Below are 20,156 nucleotides of genomic sequence, written 5' to 3'. Positions count from 1 at the left end.
GTCAGAAACGGGTGGAAAAGAAGGAAACAAACTGAAATTAGAGCTTGAGAGACAGGGAAAAAAAAAACACTGGTAGTGAATTCTCCTAAACTTTTCTCCACAGCGGCAAGAAGAGAGGATGTGGAGGCAGAACTGTATCCGTCAGGGAGGGAGCTGCTGCCGGGTGTCAGTCAGGATGGGTAGGAAGCTGTGAGCGATAGCTGCCCATAGGGTGCAAGGCCTCCTCGGGATACTCCTGAACTCCGAGAGCTCCCAAGGCCTTTTTAGGGAGTCGCAGGTATTTCTTTCAGCCACGGAGCGTTTTTGAATTGATTTAAGGATCCCTCACCTGCGCAGGCACCTCTCGGGATCTCTCCTTCCTCAGAGCCCTGGAGATCCAGGACCCACGGATCCTCCCCTTGTTCCAGCTGGGAGATCATGTCAGGTTTGGGAACGGGAAACCCTGAAACAAAACAAATAGAAAACAAAGGAGATCAGGGGAGTTCATGGGACATTTCTCACCGAGAAGAGTCTATCGGTTTTACCCCAGCCCATTTTAAAGCACTCAAATCCTGGAGGCAGCTCCCCAGGGGCAGGACACTCTGCGTATGAGGGATTTAACCATCCCCATCTCTGCTGGGAACACACACAGCCAGACACTCCCGTGACATTGAGCCAGAAAGGGTCAAGCAGCTCACAGGCTAAATGACCCAAATTCAACCTTTAGAGACATGCTAGAAAAGTATGTAAATGGTAATTAGGGCTATTCCTTATAAATAGCTAACATAGCCATGTCCCATAGACTAGAGCTCTGAAATGCAAACAGGTCTTGCGAGAGAATTAGGGGTAATACTAATTGTATGTGTTCACTTCCATCTTGTTAGATGGTAACCAAGTAAACAGACGGTTCCTGTCCGTCACTATATCTACTGATTCAGAGATCAAAAGGGAATGTTAACATTTAGATGAAACTTGGGTGTAATAATGTCATCGTCTGCATTTCTCTTTGAAGTTTGTAATAAACAGTCTATGAACTGCTCAATGGAGAATTACCTTGGGCTGATGAATGCAACTAGTTACCTGTGTATCCTTAGGAAATAGGGGGGTTTATTTCAAGCCACAATGTCGCACCTAAGGAACGCGGGCTGTCAAGAGGCTGCAGGAGAGCTATAAAAAGAACTCCTGGGCCCTGATCCTGTTATCTCCGATCTGCTTAAGCTTCATCATGGGAAGTTCGAGTCGCAAGGCTGAGGTCCCCAGCTCCAGTCTATGTCACCCCAATATCGGGCACTGGACTGTGACCTATGGAACTAGTTCTGGAAAAACTATTTACAACTCTGAAGCTCACCATGAAACTATGAAACTGACCTAAGAACTCAACTCATATCTGCCTGGATCATGGTCTTTTAACCAATACTCTCTCTCTCTCTTTTCTTTTTAATAAGTCTTTGTTTAGTTAATAAGAATTGGCTGTGTGTATTTGTGTAAGATCTGAACTATTCACTGACCTGGGGGGTAATGTGTCCGATCCTTTGGGATTATTAGAACTTTTTATTGAATGAACAAGATTTTCAATAAGCCTCATCATATTTGACTTGGCTGTCTGGGTGGGAGCCCAAGACTGGATTGTTCCAAGGGAACTGTGCTTCTGGCTTCTGCGTAAGCAGGAAGGTATTGTAGAAGCTGTTTATGGCCATTCAGGGAAGGGTTATTGGTCCAAATATGGGGTTATTTGATCACCAGGTTCCTGAGATACAGCCTTGCCACCAGAGGCAGCTTTTTACAAAGTCATCTTGCTCTTTTAACATTTCACTGCACACAGCTGGGGCTGAAACTACGGTTCTCCTCCTTCCCTGACGGATCTCGGTCACTTGGCATTTATCTCAGTTAGTACGTAGCCCCCACTGACTCTTTGGGAAACCAGGACTGAAAAAGTCAATACCTGTAGGATTTGGAGTTTCAGAGCAGCACAAGCCAAACTGGTGAGTCACGGACATTGAAATGCAGACAGGCTGCAAGACTAAGTCCCTGTTAACTGCTAGAGGGTTTCCCCAATCTGCTGTCACAGTAAAGGGTTGGCTCAAGGGGATGTGCTGTGGCCACTGAACCTAAACTACACCCATGAATCTGAGATTGAGCCCTACCTCTGGTAACTTTCAGATGATTAGGGGGCTGGAGCACATAATTTATGAGGAGCGGCTGAGGGAACTGGGATTATTTAGTCTGCAGAAGAGAAGAGTGAGGGGGAATTTGAGAGCTGCTTTCAACTACCTGAAAGGGGGTTCCAGAGAGGATGGATCTAGACTGTTCTCAGTGGTAGCAGATGACAGGACAAGGAGTAATGGTCTCAAGTTGCAGTGGGGGAGGTTTTGGCTGGATATTAGGAAAAACTTTTTCACTAGGGGGGTGGTGAAGCACTGGAATGGGTTCCCTAGGGAGGTGGTAGAATCTCCTTCCTTAGAGGTTTTTAAGGTCAGGCTTGACAAAGTCCTGGCTGGGACGATTTAGTTGGGGATTGGTCCTGCTTTGAGCAGGGGGTGGGCCTAGATGACCTCCTGAGGTCCCTTCCAACCCTGATATTCTATTCTATTCAGAGAATGTGTGTTGTGCATTTTTCTTGCTTTTTGCAGAAGTTCCTCTTGGAAGTTTTCTCTCTGATACCAACATGTTTGTGTTAAAAGTAATAGTTCAAAGTGCTCTGAAATCCACATGCAGACTCTTGCTCGGTCTGTACTTAAAAGTTTTGCCAGCGTAGCTGTGTCAGTTACGGGTGTGAAAAATCACACCACTAACCAATGTTCCCTCGAATATTTTCCATCCATGTGCGGGTTGAATTTTGTTATGTGCTCCACCAATATCCAGGTATGTGCGGATGTGCGCCACCATTGCAAACAAAACCCTAGATAGAATATACATTCTTAAACAGTTCCTAGGTCTGGAGGAAGAAGAAAAAATATTAAAACAAGGGATAATTATCAAGGTGCACTGCTTAAGATGTTTATTTAATATGAAATCAAATAAAAAGAAAATTGACACTGCCCTTGGAGTACATGTATTTTATCATCCTTTCTAACAACTCAAGCTAGTAAACACACCCAAATGTGGCCTACTGAAAAGAGCTATAGAAATAAAACAAAGCCATGGCCATTTAGTAAAAGCATAAAAAGTATGCACCGGAGACCCAATTTAATAACCTCCTCCTACCATACAGCCTGACCACTAAATCTTCAGGGAAAGCTGCTCTCAAAAAATGAAGCATCTGCCAAAACACTAGCATGCTAGTGACTTTCGCAGTTCCCCAAACTATCCCTCTTGCATGCATATTATCTGCGCACACAGCCCAGCTTTAAGATGCTAAACAAATCTATGAGTCAACTAGAAACAGTCATGCTCTCATCGCAAATATTAATACAATATTGTCTGATACTGGAAAGGAGAGTAGAAGGTATTCACTCAGGCTGATACCATTTCTATGGGATGTCAATTCTTAATTTGGTGAATATTTAACACACGTAGAACAGGAAAAAGCAGTAATAAAGCAACACAGACAGCAAACAAAACCACAAACAAACAAGTGACAACACTGAAAATACAAAGGGAAGTAAAACAGCAACTGGCTGGTGATGGGTATTTTAAATGAGTGTCCAGGACCCACACTGTGCAAGTGAAACAGAGCCCTGTAGAAACAGGCAAAGTTCTCCTGTTTTCACATTGTGTGTGTGTGTGTGTGTCACCAACTCAGAAACTCAGAGTAGAAGCCCTGGAGCACACTGACACATGGTTTCGGAGTTTACAGACAGATCCCTGCTTCAGGGAGCTGGCAAGTAAGGTCTTCATCCTACAAAACACCTAGCACCTCAGCCAGTGCTTCCTACTTCTGAGTCAATGGGAGTACTCTGACATGCCAGAACTATACCAGATGGAAAGCATTAAGGCCAGATCTTTGCTAATACCTCTCCCCAGACAAATTCTAAAACTTAATGGGAATCACTTGTCTGGAATCCAACTCTAATTGAAAAGCCAAACAGCATCCATGGTAAAGTTCTTCCAGTTTTAACAATTTCCCATGTATTGATTAGTAACATAGGATATTTTTTAAAAAAATCATTAAGATCTCAGTGTTCAGATACCTCCCAAGAATTATGTTGTAAAAGAATCCTTTTTTCTTTCTTTCTTACCTTAAGCCATTAACACCCATGTAAACTTTGTTTGAAATGTAACCATGCCAATGTCAAGAGCTAGGCCTAGCCATGTGCTTTTGCTCCAATATTCATTCACTAAAGCCCCAATCCTGCAAACGCCTATGCATGGATGCCCTCCAGAGGCATAACTGTTTGCAGGATCAGTATCTAAGAGAGAGTAAGTAGCATGAAAGCAGCTTCTTAAAGCGACACTGTGCCCGCAAGGGCTGGGGGGCGGGGGGGAAGATATCAGCGAAAGGCAGACACTCAGGCCTAAGAATAGTAAACTATGCTTTATTGAAGGAAGGAAGAACTTACGCTCCAATCTGCGCGGGGAGCCCCTAGGACGCGTGGAGGGACTTCAGGGGACTCTGGCCGTTCGGGACAGCTGACCAGGCAGGACTCCACCAGTGGGGAGTCCTCTGCAGCACTATATTCTCCGCACTTATCTCGGGGTTACATGTGGTCAACAGCTGGCTACATTCCTATATGTACAATTTATGCTTATTACATAAACAGACTCGTTTACAGGCAAAAATATGCTGAGCTAGGCTACAATATCTTTTGGCAGGGTCTGTCGGACAAAGTTCATTGAAACCGCCTGCATCCTCCACTTACATCCAGTCACATACTCAGTCCACCACTTAGCTCCTCGCCAATCTTCCACAACCTTGCCCCTACAGACACCAATCAAAATAAAATCACAGATCTATTTCTTTTAACCTTGGATTGCTGTACTTTACCCATCCGATCACTATGACAGAAAGATCAAAGTGTTTTTTCAGTTTGTTCAGTGTGTGGACTGGACAGCAGTTTAGAGCCTGATCCTGCACTTATTGAGACCTCACTGCAACCTAATCTGCAGCCTGCACTCTTTAAAAATACTCATATAACCTCCTCAGAACTCTAGGAAGAGGACAGATTAATTACACATATCTACAAAAGCAGCCTAAAGGCTTTACAATAAAAAAAACACCAGTACAAGTCAGATTCTGCATTAAGATCTGCTAATGCAGAATCCCTCAGCCCTCTTTACTGCTCTGCTCTGGATCTGTCTCCCTCCAGTCAAACTAAATCTTAGCCCAGTCTTTCTCACATCTCTCGCAGATGTCCACCAGCTGTCAACTGAAATGCAACAAATGCCCAAAGCAAGCTCTTCATCTTTCCCTGCTGATACTAAGTGGAAAATATTTTGGTTTAGAACCGCAGAGGATTCACTGTTTTGTGTTTGCTCTATAATTCTAACAGGGGAAAATAGCGGGAGTGCCACATTATTCCTTCCCCATCAGATTATTCCTGGGATATTTCAGATCTCGTAATTATATCAACAATCAGGTGGTAATTAATACCAGCTCCTCACCCTAGCCTCATAGTTACCGCAACAACAAGAAAAGGCAAGATGTGCTTGGACAGATCTTGCTCTGATGCATTAATCAGACAATGGAGTTTCCCCAGCACCCCACCTCCCATGTAGCCACATTCCCCGCATGCCCCAAAATGCCAGCAACCCGCCCAAAATCTTAGCACCCCAACCCACGTGCAGCCTACTCCCACCAGCCCAGCCTGGAGCAGAGAGCGAGTTCTGTATCTCCCCAGCACCGGCAGCTGCAGCCCAGCTGGCAGTCGGGACACCCTAAACTCCCCTCCCCAACCTCACTCCACCCACCCCCTATTTCCCCCCCATAACCTCACCTTTTTCCATGTCCTATCCAGGGGCACCTAATTAGTGGAGCCATGTGTGTAATTAGGTGCGTGGCCCTTCATTCTCTCATGGGCAGCTGCCCAGGGGTGCACCTTCGAGAGAACTATACCGCTAACCATCATAGCTAGAACGGACGGCAAAAGCTCTAGGGTACACACAGTCATAGTGGCAAAAAAAAAAAAACCACTGAACAAAAATGTCAGTAATGAAATGCCTATAAACTACATTAATGCAGAGTTACAGTGGCCCAGTGCTTCCTCCTGCCCTCCCAGCATGTGGATGGGAGCTAAAGTTAAGCCTCTGAAAACTAGGAAATGAAGAGTTAAAGTACATGTCCTAACTGCAACACAACCTTAACTCTGCCCCTTCCCTATCCCTGGAGTTGGCACTCGCCACTGGGAGTGGTTCAGTATGGCTGGTGCAAAGGTTTACAAATTACCAGGGAAGTGACAGCTTCAACATCTCAGGAAGTCTCTGAGTCAAGACTAGATGCCTTTCTGGAAGATGCTTTAATCCAACACAAGGCATTCAGCTCAACTTGGCAGCAAATGGATGAAATTTTCGTGCCTGTGTTATAGAAGAGGTCAGACTAGATGACCTAATCGTCACATCTGGCCATAAAAAACCCATGAATCTACAACAGATACAAGGAAGGACTAAGAGAACCTGTCAGTGTTTGTGTTGTGTTGCACAGATGGGAACACCGGCATTTATCTGCATGCCCTCCAGCTGTGTGCACTCCGTCATCTCTAGCTAGAATTTGTTGCTGGAGGGATTCCTTGGAGCAGCTTGGCAGAGCTGTGACTGGGATATGAAGCGGGGTGCGTGTGAAACTTGGGGCACCAAGTCTGCCTCATTTCCATGCTGAGTGTTGTAGGTTGTGTCAGTGAAGGTGTACAAGGACGTGTTCTTGTCACATAGACTGTCAGCAGCCTGGTGGCGTATGTGTAAAGAGAAGTTGTTAGACTTTGTGCTGTACTGCCCCTGTTCCCAAAGTGTTGTGTAGCAGGGGAGGGCAGAGGGCTAGTGTGTGTGTCACTGGCACGCTGGGGTGATGCTGAAACAGGGCAGAGTAGAGGTTGCATTCTGGGGCTGGTGTGAACCTTAACTCTGCATTTCCCCTTCCAAGAACTGAGGGGACAGGAATCCTTACCCAGCGAGGTCACATTCTCATAGTTCTCCTGCATGACGTCTCTGCAGAGGGCTCTCTGAGCGGGGTCCAGCAGAGCCCCCTCTTCCCTGGTGAAATACACAGCCACCTCCTCGAAGGTCACCGGTCCCTGAAAGAGCAAGAGTCCCACACTCAGGACCTGCTGCCCCACTCACAGCCCCACTATTCATGGGGGAGAGGAGCCAATCAAATTGGAGCTCCGGGAGGCTCGCTGTCAAAAGAGTTTCAACCCCCCACAAGGCTCCGAGCATCCAGGAAACACCAGGGTGAGGGGACGAAGAGAGAGCCCCTCGTCTCTCCCAGCAGATCCATCACACAGACTAACCAGAGACATGCAGGAGATGGGGCCCCGAGCAGGGTCTAGGGAGAGCTGCCTGGTAGGAAGAGAGTGGAGAGTCAATCATTTTAAGAGAAATAGGGGACGGATCTCCTTGGAATCGATGAGCCATACGGGATAATGAGAGAGAAAAGGGGAAGAACTAGAGAGAATCTGGAGCAGTGTGAGAGAGCGAAGCGGCACAAACAGGGAAAGGGTGCAATGAACTCACCCCTACCCCACCCCCCACTTCTCCTCCTGGGATTTCCTGGCTGCACAGAGACAGTTCAAACGCCCCCGACCGACCGGCCTTCCCCCGCCCTGCACCTCCGGTTTTTCCCCTTCCCCAGGGGAACCCCCCCAGGCCCCAGTCTCCCCCCCCCAATCCCAGCCGTGCCGGGGGCCGACCCCCGGGGACTGCAGCGTCTGGGGCTCCCGGGGCAGAGAGTCACTTTCCTGCCCGGCCCCAGCGCTGCCCCCGGGGGCTCTCGGGCACCTGGAGTCTCTGGCTCCGGAGCGGACGGGGGCAGAGCCCGGGGCTGGCTCCCCGCGGAGAAGGGACCGGCCCGGCTGCCCCGGGCCCGATCTCCGGGCTTTCTTCTCCTGCTTCCTCCAGCCCGCCCCGCTCCCGGCTGCTCCTGCCCCTTCCTGTGGGTCCTGCAGACGCCGGCCCGGGCTGCCGCGCTCCTGGCCGGGCCCCGGCGTGCGTGTGAGTCGCGGAGCCGCTGCAGGGGCTGAGCCCGGGGCCGGGCCGGGCCGGGCCGGGCCGGGCCGGGGGAGGCGGCGGGAGGGTCGGTGCAGGCAGGACCTTGCTGCGGGGTGGGGGGGTCGGTGCATCCGTCGCCTTATTTCGGGCTGCGGGGGGGCGGGGCTCCTCCATCCCCGCGAGCTTTGTGCGGCCTGCGGGGGGCGGGTCGGCTGCTCCAAGCGCCCCAGCCGGTCCCCGCGGGGCTTGTGCGGCTCGGAGCGTCCGGCCCTGGCGCCAGACCGCGGGCGGCTGGTGCCGGTGGCTGCGAAGGGCGCCCCAGCCCCGCGGGGCCAGGGGGAGGCTCAGCCCGCGCGGGACGCTGCAGCGGGGACCTAGCGCGCAAAGCCCCCGCTCCTTGCAAGCCGGGGGGGGGGGGGGGGTGTAGTGTGGAAATCTCTGTTTCGGCTACTTAGGGGGCGCGGAGCATGCTCAGTAACATCTGCGGAAGCCGCTGCCCTTCTCCCTGCCCTTCCTTGGCCCCCGGTTCTGCCGGCTGCCCTTCACCGGGCTCAGAAAGGGGCCAGGGGGCAGATCGGAGCGGGGGGCGGCCGGGGTCTGAGCGGGGGGCGGGAATTGACAGGTCGGGGCGGGGGGTCAGGCAGCTGGAGGCAGGGTTAGGAGGGGGCTGAGGGCAAAATCGTGGGGGGAGGAACCGGGCATAAGCTCCGGGGTGAGGCCTGCCTGAGGGTGAGGGGGGCAAAAGCCCGGCACAGGCAGAGGGGGGCCAGTTACACTCCAGTGCGACACCAGTGTTTGCAATGGGGGGGCAGAGGGGCTTCTTTATTTCTCCCCCCCCAGACAGCACCTCCCAGCATGGGCTTCCCGGGGCTGGTGCTTCAAGGCCCAGGCGGGGCACGGCCGAGTCGCGGCAGCGTCTCCCTGGCTGGTGAAGGAAGAGCGGGGAGGCCTCGTGGCCCCTTAGAGGCTAACACATGTATTTGGGCAGAAGCTTTCGTGGGCTGGGCCCCACTTTGGTCGTCTCTAAGGTGCCACGAGGACTCCTCGTTCTGATTGCTGATGCAGACTAACCCCGCGACCCCTCTGATCTCTGTCTGATGTTACCTACGGGGGCTGCGGGAGACTTGATTCAGTGAAATGTTTGACCTGCACCCCCTCACCCCACCTGACTCATCAGTAACTGCTCCTGTTAGCACATTAAGACAGAGAGCAGTTTTTCACACTACAGGGGACTGAACCCTCTCTGTGCAGCCAGGAATTTCCAGGGGGAGGTGTGTGTGTTTGGGAGGGGAGGTAATTGCATCCTTTCCCTGTTTGTGCCACTTCTCTCTAAACTAAACTAGGAGGAGAGGTAGAAACGCTGGAGGGTAGGGATAGGATAGGATACAGAGGGCCCTAGACAAATTAGAGGATTGGGCCAAAAGAAATCTGATGAGGTTCAACAAGGACAAGTGCAAAGTCCTGCACTTAGGATGGAAGAACCCAATGCACCGCTACAGACTAGGGACCGAATGGCTAGGCAGCAGTTCTGCGGAAAAGGACCTAGGGGTGACAGTGGACAAGAAGCTGGAGATGAGTCAACAGTGTGCCCTTGTTGCCAAGAAGGCCAATGGCATTTTGGGATGTATAAGTAGGGGCATTGCCAGCAGATCGAGGGACGTGATCGTTCCCCTCTATTTGACATTGGTTGGACCTCATCTGGCGTACTGTGTCCAGTTTGGGGCCCCACACTACAAAAAGGAGGTGGAAAAATTGGAAGGAGTCCAGCGGAGGGCAACAAAAATGATTAGGGGACTGGAACACATGACTTATGAGGAGAGGCTGAGGGAACGGGGGATGTTTAGTCTGCGGAAGAGAAGAATGAGGGGGGATTTGATAGCTGCTTTCAACTACCTGAAAGGGGGTTCCAAAGAGGATGGATCTAGACTGTTCTCAGCGGTGGCAGATGATAGAACAAGGAGTAATGGTCTCAAGTTGCAGTGGGGGAGATTTAGGTTGGATATTAGGAAAAACTTTTTCACTAGGAGGGTGGTGAAACACTGGAATGCGTTACCTAGGGTGGTGGTGGAATCTCCTTCCTTAGAAGTTTTTAAGGTCAGGCTTGACAAAGCCCTGGCTGGGATGATTTAATTGGGGATTGGTCCTGCTTGGAGCAGGGGGTTGGACTAGATGGCCTCCTGAGGTCCCTTCCAACCCTGATATTCTATGATTCTCTCAAACACTGATACAAATCCCCTCTAGTTCTTCCCCTTTTCTCTCTGCTGGGCCCCGCTCAGAGAGCCCTCTACAGAGACGTCATGCGGGAGAACTATGAGAATGTGACCTTGCTGGGTAAGGATTCCTGTCCCCTCAGTTCTTGGAAGGGGAAATGGAGAGTTAAGGTTCACAACACCCCACAATACAGCCTCTACGCTGCCCTGTTTCAGCATCACCCCAGCGTGCCAGTGACATACACACTAGCCCTCTGCCCTCCCCTGCTACACAACACTTTGGGAACAGGAGCAGTACAGCACAAAGTCTAACAACTTCTCTTTACACATACGCCACCAGGTTGCTGACAGTCTATGTGACAAGAACACGTCCTTGTGCACCTTCACTGACACGACCTACAACACTCAGCATGGAAATGAGGCAGACTTGGTGCCCCTAGTTTCACACGCACCCCCCTTCATATCCCAGTCACAGCTCTGCCAAGCTGCTCCAAGGAATCCCTCCAGCAACAAATTCTAGCTAGAGATGACGGAGTGCACACAGCTGGAGGGCATGCAGGTAAATGCCGGTGTTCCCATCTGTGCAACACAACACAAACAGTGGCATGTTCTCTTAGTCCTTCCTTGTATCTATTGTAGATTCATGGGTTTTTTATGGCCAGATGTGACGATTAGGTCACCTAGTCTGACCTCTTCTATAACACAGGCCACAGAATTTCATCCATTTGCTGCCGAGTTGAGCTGAGTACCTTGTGTTTGACTAAATCATCTTCCAGAAAGGCATCTAGTCTTGACCTGAAGACTTCCTGAGATGGAGAATTCTCTGCTTCCCTTCATAGTTTGTAAACCTTTGCACCAGCCGTACTGAACCACTCCCAGTGGCGAGTGCCAACTCCAGGGATAGGGGAGGGGCAGAGTTAAGATTGTGTTGTCGTTATGGCATGTACTTTAACTCTTCATTTCCTAGTTTTCAGAGGTTTAACTTTAGCTCCCATCCACATGCTCAGAGGGCAGGAGGAAGCACTGGGCCACGGTTACTCTGCATTAATGTAGTTTATGGGCATTTAATTACCTTGATTTTATTCAGTGGGTTTTTTTGCCACTGTGACTGTGTTTACCTAGAGCTTTTCCCTGCTGATGGGTCCATCCACCCGTGCTCTGTCCATTCTTCTACTGTCTGTCTCCTCAGATCCCTTCACAGGGAGGAGGGTTTAATGCCCAGATCTGTGGGCTACACGTTTTCAAAGTCTCCCATCAGTTTCAAAAACCCAAGAAGAGCCAAGCAGCCCCCAGCCTCTCCTGCCCCCTCTCTCTTGGCAGCTCAGCTGGGCCCAGACCCCTCCCTCACCTGACTCACAAAGGGACTGTGGGTTTCCCTGGCATCTAGGTAAGTAGACAGTGAACCCCATGCCAGGGGCCTGGCCTGAGCCTGCCAGCCCTTTGTGAGAGGAGCCACCCCCAGGTCCTGCTGGGCGTCCTGAATCTAAGGGTCACCGGCACTGGGGAGCTGTCCGGGGACCAAGCAGCCTGTGTCTCTGAGACAAGCTCGCTGGGGCTGGCTGAGGAAGGAGCAATGCAGAGGGGTTACTGCAGGCTGAGAGAGGAGTCTTTGTGCTCATTGCACGTCCAGCACCGAGCCATCACGTGGCTGGTTCTTGGTAAGAGACAGCGGCCTTTTCTTCCTGCCCAGAGAATCCCGCACAGAAAAGGTGCCAGGACATTTTTTGTGTCCTTTCCTAGAGTTTTAAAGCTCACAACCTGAACAAAGAGGAATTGCACCATGGGGAGCCGTTCTGACCTCCCCACGAGTCATCAGCAGAACAGGGCCATTCGATCCACCGCATACAGACCTCTGCGCCTTGAGCGAGTAGTGTAACTGAGAGCTGTAGGCTGTCCTGCATGTGGGCCAGCCACTAGAGGGGGATCCTCTACCACCGAGATGACAAAACGTTTAGCCTGAACAGGGAAGTGAGCTGGTTAAATGGGACATGAGGGAAATAGAGAAGTTGTCACCACTGGAGTAAAAGACGTTTACATTGGCTGAGGTTCTGGCCCATTTACTCCAATGGAGCCAGAGTGATTAACATCAGCTGGGGATCTGGCCCATCTGCTCGTCTTTTCCCCAATCCTGCTCGCAGACCCTACCAGCTGCTGCTGCCCCTCAGTCCCGGCTGTGAGGGATGTGAAGCCCGTTCATTGTGCAGTGCCTAGTTCCCAGACATCTGAGGGACTTCAGCTACCCTCTGTCCCCAGGGCCCCCCACTCCCAATCCAGCTCCTACTGCTCCAAGGGGCCCTCTGCCAGGAGAGGAGCATGGCAGGGGGATGGGTCCCTGTTTGCCACTTCTCTCTAGCTAGGACAGTCAGGGTGCCCAGCACTGGGGTCTCTGAGCACCGTGGTCCTGTGTGGGGCTGCCACTCGCCTTCCCCTCCTTTGGTCTCATCGTGCATTGAATCCAGCCTTTTTTCTCTCCACCACCATCATCCTAAACATGCTGCACTTGCCTCCTGCTCCCTGTTGTGTGTAAAGAGTCTTCTCTGTAACCTCTGCCTGCTTCCCCCACCCCATTTCCTCACCGTTCAGTCTGTGTTGGTGTGCCTTTTTCTCTCCGGGATTCCCCCCCTTCTCCCTCGGGATTGAGCATCCTCCCGGGAAGCCCACAAGGTTGGATTCTGAGAAGCACCAAGGTGACCTAGGAGCACAAACCCCCACTGCCCTTCCATGGGACTGGCGCTTGGCCCTTTGCTGTGAGCAGGATTTGCACCTGTGCAGGCAAACCTCATGGGATTGGGGGAACCAGAGTCAGGCTGGGGCAGAATGTGCCGTTTGACCCCCCCCCCCCCCCCACGGACAGGTTCGTGCTCTGGTGACCCTGTGATTCCATTCCCAGATCACAGAACCCCACAAAGGAGAGATTTACAGATTAACGGGGTGGGGGCTTGTGCTGAGCGAAGGCTGTTGTGACCACAGAAAAAGCCGTGGTGGGGTTTGAAGGACAAATCCCCAACCAGAGCCCTTGCTGGAGCTGGGGTGATCTCTGGTTCTTTCCTTGTTTTTAATGCTTTCCCCTGAAGAATAAAGGTGCTTGCACCAAAGAGCTGGGTGGGTATCAGTGTTGGCTGCCCTTAGTCACTGCCCTTAGTCACTGCAGAGACAGCAAAGGGCAGGCGCTGGCCGTTTAGGACTTGCTGAGGGCTAGTACAGGGTAAACAGGGCTGGTGCAGCCTGGAAATACGCTGTTCAGGAGAGGGAGAGACATGTGTCTCTGCCCAAGAGAGGTGACATCTGGGAAGTCTAAGGGTGGGTGTCACTGGTGGACCACGAAGGGGGAATCCAGGTGCAGTTGCCCTGAACGGTGACAGCGAGGTTACAGCGGGACCCTGCAGCCAGCACAGCCAGCTCCAACCACCCACTGGCCTGAACTGCCATGCAGTGTTTTTAACACCACCTCGAGATCTCCTGCAGCTGTGGAAGAAAGGGAGCTGGAGACATGGGTAAAGGGTTTCCCCTCCCTCCAGGGGCAGGGGAGGGAGAGCGGTCATCTGCCATGGAGTCAGTGCCTTCCCCCCCCCCCCAATAATGTGACAGGGGGGATGTGTGACAGGGAGTACACACTGCACACTGGGCCGGAAGGGGTTAACCCCACAGTGCGGGCGAAGGAATTCCCGCCTCTCAGACCATACTGGGCATGCTCCAGGTGCTATGCTCAGTATAAAAAGGGAGCAGCCTGGACTGACCACTGGAGAAGAAGGATCTCTGCGGGAGGTGCCAGCTGGACCAGAGATCTGTTGCCATCAGGAGCCTGGAGACCCCGATGCCTCATGAACTGCAGCTGCAGGAAGCGATGCCAGGCGGGTGAGTGAGTGGTGTCTCCCACCTGCGTGAGGTCGGCGTGTTTCGGTGGGATTCCCCACTGACAGACCACCTCTAGGGCCCTGGGTTGGGGCCTGGTGGAGTCGGGTGCCCCTCTACCCGGACCAACAACCCCTGGTGGTGGCTCCCCTGGGTATTGGCCACTAGGCCACGCTGTCCTGAATGCAAGGGCTGCAGTATTGATGCTGGCCTCTAGGCCATGCTGCCCTGTACCTGAGGGCTGCCATGCGACCCTGACCCCTGAATCTCATCATGACAAGACCCAATACAGTCTGGTAGGCTGCAACTGCGGAAACCGCACGCTCCTTGCCCACCCTGCCAGGGGCCGGGGTGTACATGTACACCCTGGCACAGTGTATAGATACACTGTGACAAGGACAGTCTGCCCCTCCCGGTAGAGACGATTTGTACCTGTGATACTAGAAAGGCACAATGTAAAGGGGGGGGAAGGATATGAGCTCTCCTTGTGTCACCTCTGGGAGGAACCTTCCAGCCCCACCCCTGGCCCAGGGAGACTCACAGCATCAGTGTCTCCCTGGAGCTCCTGTGCACGCCTGGGCACTTCAGCAGGATGAGGGGGGCAGGAAATGTCCCTAAGTTGGCTGAGCAGAAAGACCCTGCTCCGGGCACGTATGGGAGCAAAAGGGATGGGACGGAGCCACTTCTCCCACCAGCTGAGATACCCACTTCCACCAACCTCTCATCATGCAGACAGGCACGCTGCCCCTGGCCCACGCCCACCCCCACTACTCCTGAAAGTCTGCGCTGGGAGCTCATTTTCCCTTGTGTGAGCCCCCTAGGATGAGATGTGTGTGGCCTCCCCCAGCTGGTCCCATCTGAGAACCTAAGAGTTAATATTGAGAAAGTTGATAAGGCTCCGAGTCAGGCCAGCTGATCTCTATGGTTCTGGCCATGTAGCTAAGAGGAAGACAAGACTCAATATCCCTTTTATACATTTCATTAAAATGAACAAACAAAATGAACACCACATCTAACTAAACCTAAATTATTAATAACACCACTCAGCTAGCTCTGGGGCACACAGTACTGGGATCTCGATCAGGCCAGATCAGGAATTCACTCAGCTAACAATTATCTTGCTTTGGAATCAAATCATCAGTTCAACCAAATCATCAAAATTATAAAGCAGAAAATCAGCCCTTATAAACCCTGAAACAGGAACCCAAGGAGGCAGCTGTCTACATTGTTCACATTTAAGCCACAATTTTGGAGTGTCCATCTTAGACCTCACCAGTGTGTCGCTAACCTGGACTCCTTTCCCCTTCATGTTAGTCCCCAGGGACTAACATGAAGGGGAAAGGAGTCCAGGAGAGCTGGCTGTATTTCAAGGAATCCCTGTTGAGGTTACAGGGACAAACCATCCCGATGAGTCGAAAGAATAGTAAATACGGCAGGCGACCAGCTTGGCTTAATGGTGAAATCCTAGCGGATCTTAAACATAAAAAAGAAGCTTACAAGAAGTGGAAGGTTGGACATATGACCAGGGAAGAGTATAAAAATATTGCTCGGGCATGTAGGAATGAAATCAGGAGGGCCAAATCGCACCTGGAGCTGCAGCTAGCAAGAGACGTCAAGAGTAACAAGAAGGGTTTCTTCAGGTATGTTGGCAACAAGAAGAAAGCCAAGGAAAGTGTGGGCCCCTTACTGAATGAGGGAGGCAACCTAGTGACAGAGGATGTGGAAAAAGCTAATGTGCTCAATGCTTTTTTTGCCTCTGTCTTCACTAACAAGGACAGCTCCCAGACTGCTGCGCTGGGCATCGCAACATGGGGAGTAGATGGCCAGCCCTCTGTGGAGAAAGAGGTGGTTAGGGACTATTTAGAAAAGCTGGATGTGCACAAGTCCATGGGGCCGGACGAGTTGCATCCGAGAGTGCTAAAGGAACTGGCGGATGTGATTGCAGAGCCATTGGCCATTATCTTTGAAAACTCGTGGCGAACGGGGGAAGTCCCGGATGACTGGAAAAAGGCTAATGTAGTGCCAATCTTTAAAAAAGGGAAGAAGGAGGATCCTGGGAACTACAGGCCAGTCAGCCTCACCTCAGTCCCCGGAAAAATCATGGAGCAGGTCCTCAAAGAATCAATCCTGAAGCACTTACACGAGAGTAAAGTGATCAGGAACAGTCAGCATGGATTCACCAAGGGAAGGTCATGCCTGACTAATCTAATCGCCTTCTATGATGAGATTACTGATTCTGTAGATGAAGGGAAAGCAGTGGATGTATTGTTTCTTGACTTTAGCAAAGCTTTTGACACGGTCTCCCACAGTATTCTTGTCAGCAAGTTAAGGAAGTATGGGCTGGATGAATGCACTATAAGGTGGGTAGAAAGCTGGCTAGATTGTCGGGCTCAACGGGTAGTGATCAATGGCTCCATGTCTAGTTGGCAGCCGGTGTCAAGTGGAGTGCCCCAGGGGTCGGTCCTGGGGCCGGTTTTGTTCAATATCTTCATAAATGATCTGGAGGATGGTGTGGATTGCACTCTTAGCAAATTTGCAGATGATACTAAACTGGGAGGAGTGGTAGATACGCTGGAGGGCAGGGATAGGATACAGAGGGACCTAGACAAATTGGAGGATTGGGCCAAAAGAAACCTGATGAGGTTCAATAAGGATAAGTGCAGGGTCCTGCACTTAGGACGGAAGAACCCAATGCACCGCTACAGACTAGGGACCGAATGGCTAGGCAGCAGTTCTGCGGAAAAGGACCTAGGGGTGACAGTGGACGAGAAGCTGGATATGAGTCAACAGTGTGCCCTTGTTGCCAAGAAGGCCAATGGCATTTTGGGATGTATAAGTAGGGGCATAGCGAGCAGATCGAGGGACGTGATCATTCCCCTCTATTCGACATTGGTGAGGCCTCATCTGGAGTACTGTGTCCAGTTTTGGGCCCCACACTATAAGAAGGATGTGGATAAATTGGAGAGAGTCCAGCGAAGGGCAACAAAAATGATTAGGGGTCTGGAACACATGACTTATGAGGAGAGGCTGAGGGAACTGGGATTGTTTAGTCTGCAGAAGAGAAGAATGAGGGGGGATTTGATAGCTGCTTTCAACTACCTGAGAGGTGGTTCCAAAGAGGATGGTTCTAGACTATTCTCAGTGGTAGAAGAGGACAGGACAAGGAGTAATGGTCTCAAGTTGCAGTGGGGGAGGTTTAGGTTGGATATTAGGAAAAACTTTTTCACTAGGAGGGTGGTGAAACACTGGAATGCGTTACCTAGGGAGGTGGTAGAATCTCCTTCCTTAGAAGTTTTTAAGGTCAGGCTTGACAAAGCCCTGGCTGGGATGATTTAATTGGGGATTGGTCCTGCTTTGAGCAGGGGGTTGGACTAGATGACCTCCTGAGGTCCCTTCCAACCCTGATATTCTATGATTCTATGAACCTCCCGGTGGCTTCTACAGATTAAAAACCTTAAAATAGACACAGACCTTAATGCACAGAGTTTTAACGGTATGTATCCGGCAGCTCAGGTTCTTTGACCACTTTCACCAAACAAGAGCAAATGTTCAACCATTTTTTAGGGCAGCATTTTAGGGTTATTTAGATTTGGGAATTTTTAGCTCCTTCCTTGAGTGGCTGCGACAGGTTTCACACACACCTGCATGCACCACAGTAGAACAGAAAGGCTGGGATGGTTCCCACTTGATAAAAACAAAGCACGAAAAATAGAACAAGTAACCATCCGAGATTGAAACTGACAAGTGATTCCAACTCTGCAGCTCTTTCGACTCCCCTGGAGTAGGAGCTAGAGCTGCAGTCAAGGAACCAGGCGATGGGGTCGCCGGCTCAGTGCTCCACGTTCGCAAGTTGTGTCAGGTATGAGGAGACAGGTCAAGGCTGGCACAGCCTGGTGTAGATGTTATAACTTCCTTCCCCAGAGGGGATCAGTCTGGGAGTCCTGGAATGTCTTTCTTAGGCAGGTGCTGGTGCAAAAGGGCTTCCACCTTTACCTTGGTCTTTATGGTTGAGGATTCCAGCTCATTGCGGTCACTCCCCTGAAGTCTCCAGGCAAGCGAGGAGTGAAGGATGCCTTGGTTACAGACACCGTGGCCTGATCCAAACTGATGATAGTTCAAAGTCTGCCTCATAGAAGAGTCCGAATTAACCCAGCAGTTTTCTTAAAATATCAGTTGCTCTGAACCACAGGCACTGTTGAGGTTTGAACCCCAAAGATCTCCAAAGTGAAAACACCAAGGACAGTTTTGGGGAGGTTTCTGTAGCCCGGCTTGAGGGTTAAAAGTCTGAGCTGTGACAATGGGCTTCGTTAAAAAAGGAAAAGGGGTCTCGGCTACCATAAAAATAATGGATAGCCAACCCCCCTCCCCCCCCCCAAAACCAAAAAAATCCAAACCAAGCTACCTATTTCCTCATGCATCCATTGCCATTCATAAAAAGCACCGTGGGCCTCTCCTGACAGATGTTCTACATCTTTGCTTCACAGAGAAGCGAGGAACTCAGTGACCCATATAGTCTAATTGGGTAAAAGGTTACACAACTTGTCTCCTTCAGTAATTTTACTTTAGAGCTTGTCAAAACAAATTCCATTTGAAATAACTGAAGCTTGGGTCGGTGTTCTCCTATACACTATTTCTCTCTCACATTCTCCCCACCTCAGCCTTGGAGTGATATCGTACTTCAGAATCTATTTGTCAAAAAAAATCACCAGAATTTTTTTTTTTGGGTCTGTACTGTTAGAGACATACTTGCTGACAGATAATTTGAAATAAATTACCAAAATAATTGAAGCTGGCATGATTACATTGTGTTATTTTGACAAATAAAATATGCAGAATTTTAAACTATTGTGTGCAGAATTTTCAATTTTTGGTGCAGAATTCCCCCAGGAATAATACACAGCTGCAGCAGAATCCCTATAAGTCACCAAAGGAGCAGAATATATATAAAGACAGTGTGTAGCTACTGATTTCATTGTAATGAATATTTGCAGCATCTCCAAGTGCAAGTTTGCCAAAAATTCCACTTCTGTTTTCTCCACATCAACACAGGCAGGGACAGCATTTCCCAAATCATAGGCCACACGCACCCAGTTAGTTGCACAATCTGGGGTGTGCTGTTGTTCACCATTTCAGAGCAGAGCCCTAAACCCACTACTGTTTCCTTGTTAGCAAGCCGGATGGCTCGGAGCATCCTCTCCTGGTGAGTGAACTCCACTTGAGCTTCTTCCATGTCCTCATGCAGCGGTGGGGAAAAGACAAAAATAAAATAAGACAGTACTTGTTTAGCAAACAGTCATTTCTCCAAAAGTCCCTGATAAATCTGAGCTACACCCAGGAGAACAAAACTAATATTCAGATATGTGACCAAATGGCCTCCAGGAGAGAGAGAAAAACCTGCAACACAGAGCAGTATAAGTCACTTTCTTGTTCATACAACATGAAATTCCAGAGCAGGTTACATTTGATTACTCAGAAATCAAGACAGCCGATTCCCCCATCGCTTTCTCTACTGATCCATTCACACCTGCTTCACTCAACAGCCCTTCATTATTATGGAGTCGTGTTATTGAGAAAAAAGCATCGTAATAGGGAAAAACTGCTGACCTTCTCATCTGCAAACGAGCCCAGCTCAAGAGGGAAAAAGCCCAGGAGTGGCTTTGTCAATAGACAGAAACTGGGATTTAAACTGGGAATGATCGCATGGTGTTTGGGATCCATTGGCATTCCCCAGCCAGGTCTGGGACACTTTCATCTTTCATCTCCATAATGAGTCAGATCTAGGATCAAGTTGGTGCTATTAAGTTTGGGAGGTGGAGGGGTAGAATATAGGTGGATAAGCTCCATTGTGGCTCAGACAGACCCCAGCGCTGCTGGAGTGAGCGGGCCTAGTGACGGTGATGGGGAAGGAGGGAATCCCGTCGACTCACCCCATTTCCTGCCAGTGTTGCAAAGACTGAAATGATACATTTGTCCCACTCCTGCTCCTCCTCTTTGTGATATTGAAATAGATTTTCAATAAGAAAAGTGGTAAAAAGAAAA

At 50.3% G+C, this 20,156-nt stretch overlaps 1 protein-coding gene across 8 annotated transcripts in view; it reads right to left on the bottom strand.

Annotated features, from left to right (window-relative positions):
* Positions 1-20,156, bottom strand: part of LOC141979015 (uncharacterized) — a 37,025-nt gene that overhangs the window by 3,406 nt on the left and 13,463 nt on the right. For 3 of the 8 annotated variants that reach the window (XR_012636466.1, XR_012636464.1, XR_012636465.1), the window contains one exon: positions 17,275-19,511. Coding sequence is in view for 5 of the 8 variants with exons in the window: in XM_074941467.1 (XP_074797568.1) it covers positions 329-442; positions 7,016-7,142; positions 7,359-7,367 (250 nt within the window). In the remaining 3 variants the exon portion in view is untranslated. Of the gene's footprint in view, positions 1-328; positions 443-7,015; positions 7,143-7,358; positions 7,404-7,845; positions 7,962-8,157; positions 8,203-9,027; positions 9,047-17,274; positions 19,512-20,156 lie in introns of those variants that run through there. The other 5 variants (XM_074941467.1, XM_074941468.1, XM_074941469.1 and 2 more) reach the window with 4 other exon arrangements.

The sequence above is a fragment of the Natator depressus genome, chromosome 28, assembly GCF_965152275.1.
Source record: "Natator depressus isolate rNatDep1 chromosome 28, rNatDep2.hap1, whole genome shotgun sequence".
In the NCBI taxonomy this organism is placed as follows: Eukaryota; Metazoa; Chordata; order Testudines; family Cheloniidae; genus Natator; species Natator depressus.
This window is presented reverse-complemented; position numbering and strand designations above follow the sequence as displayed.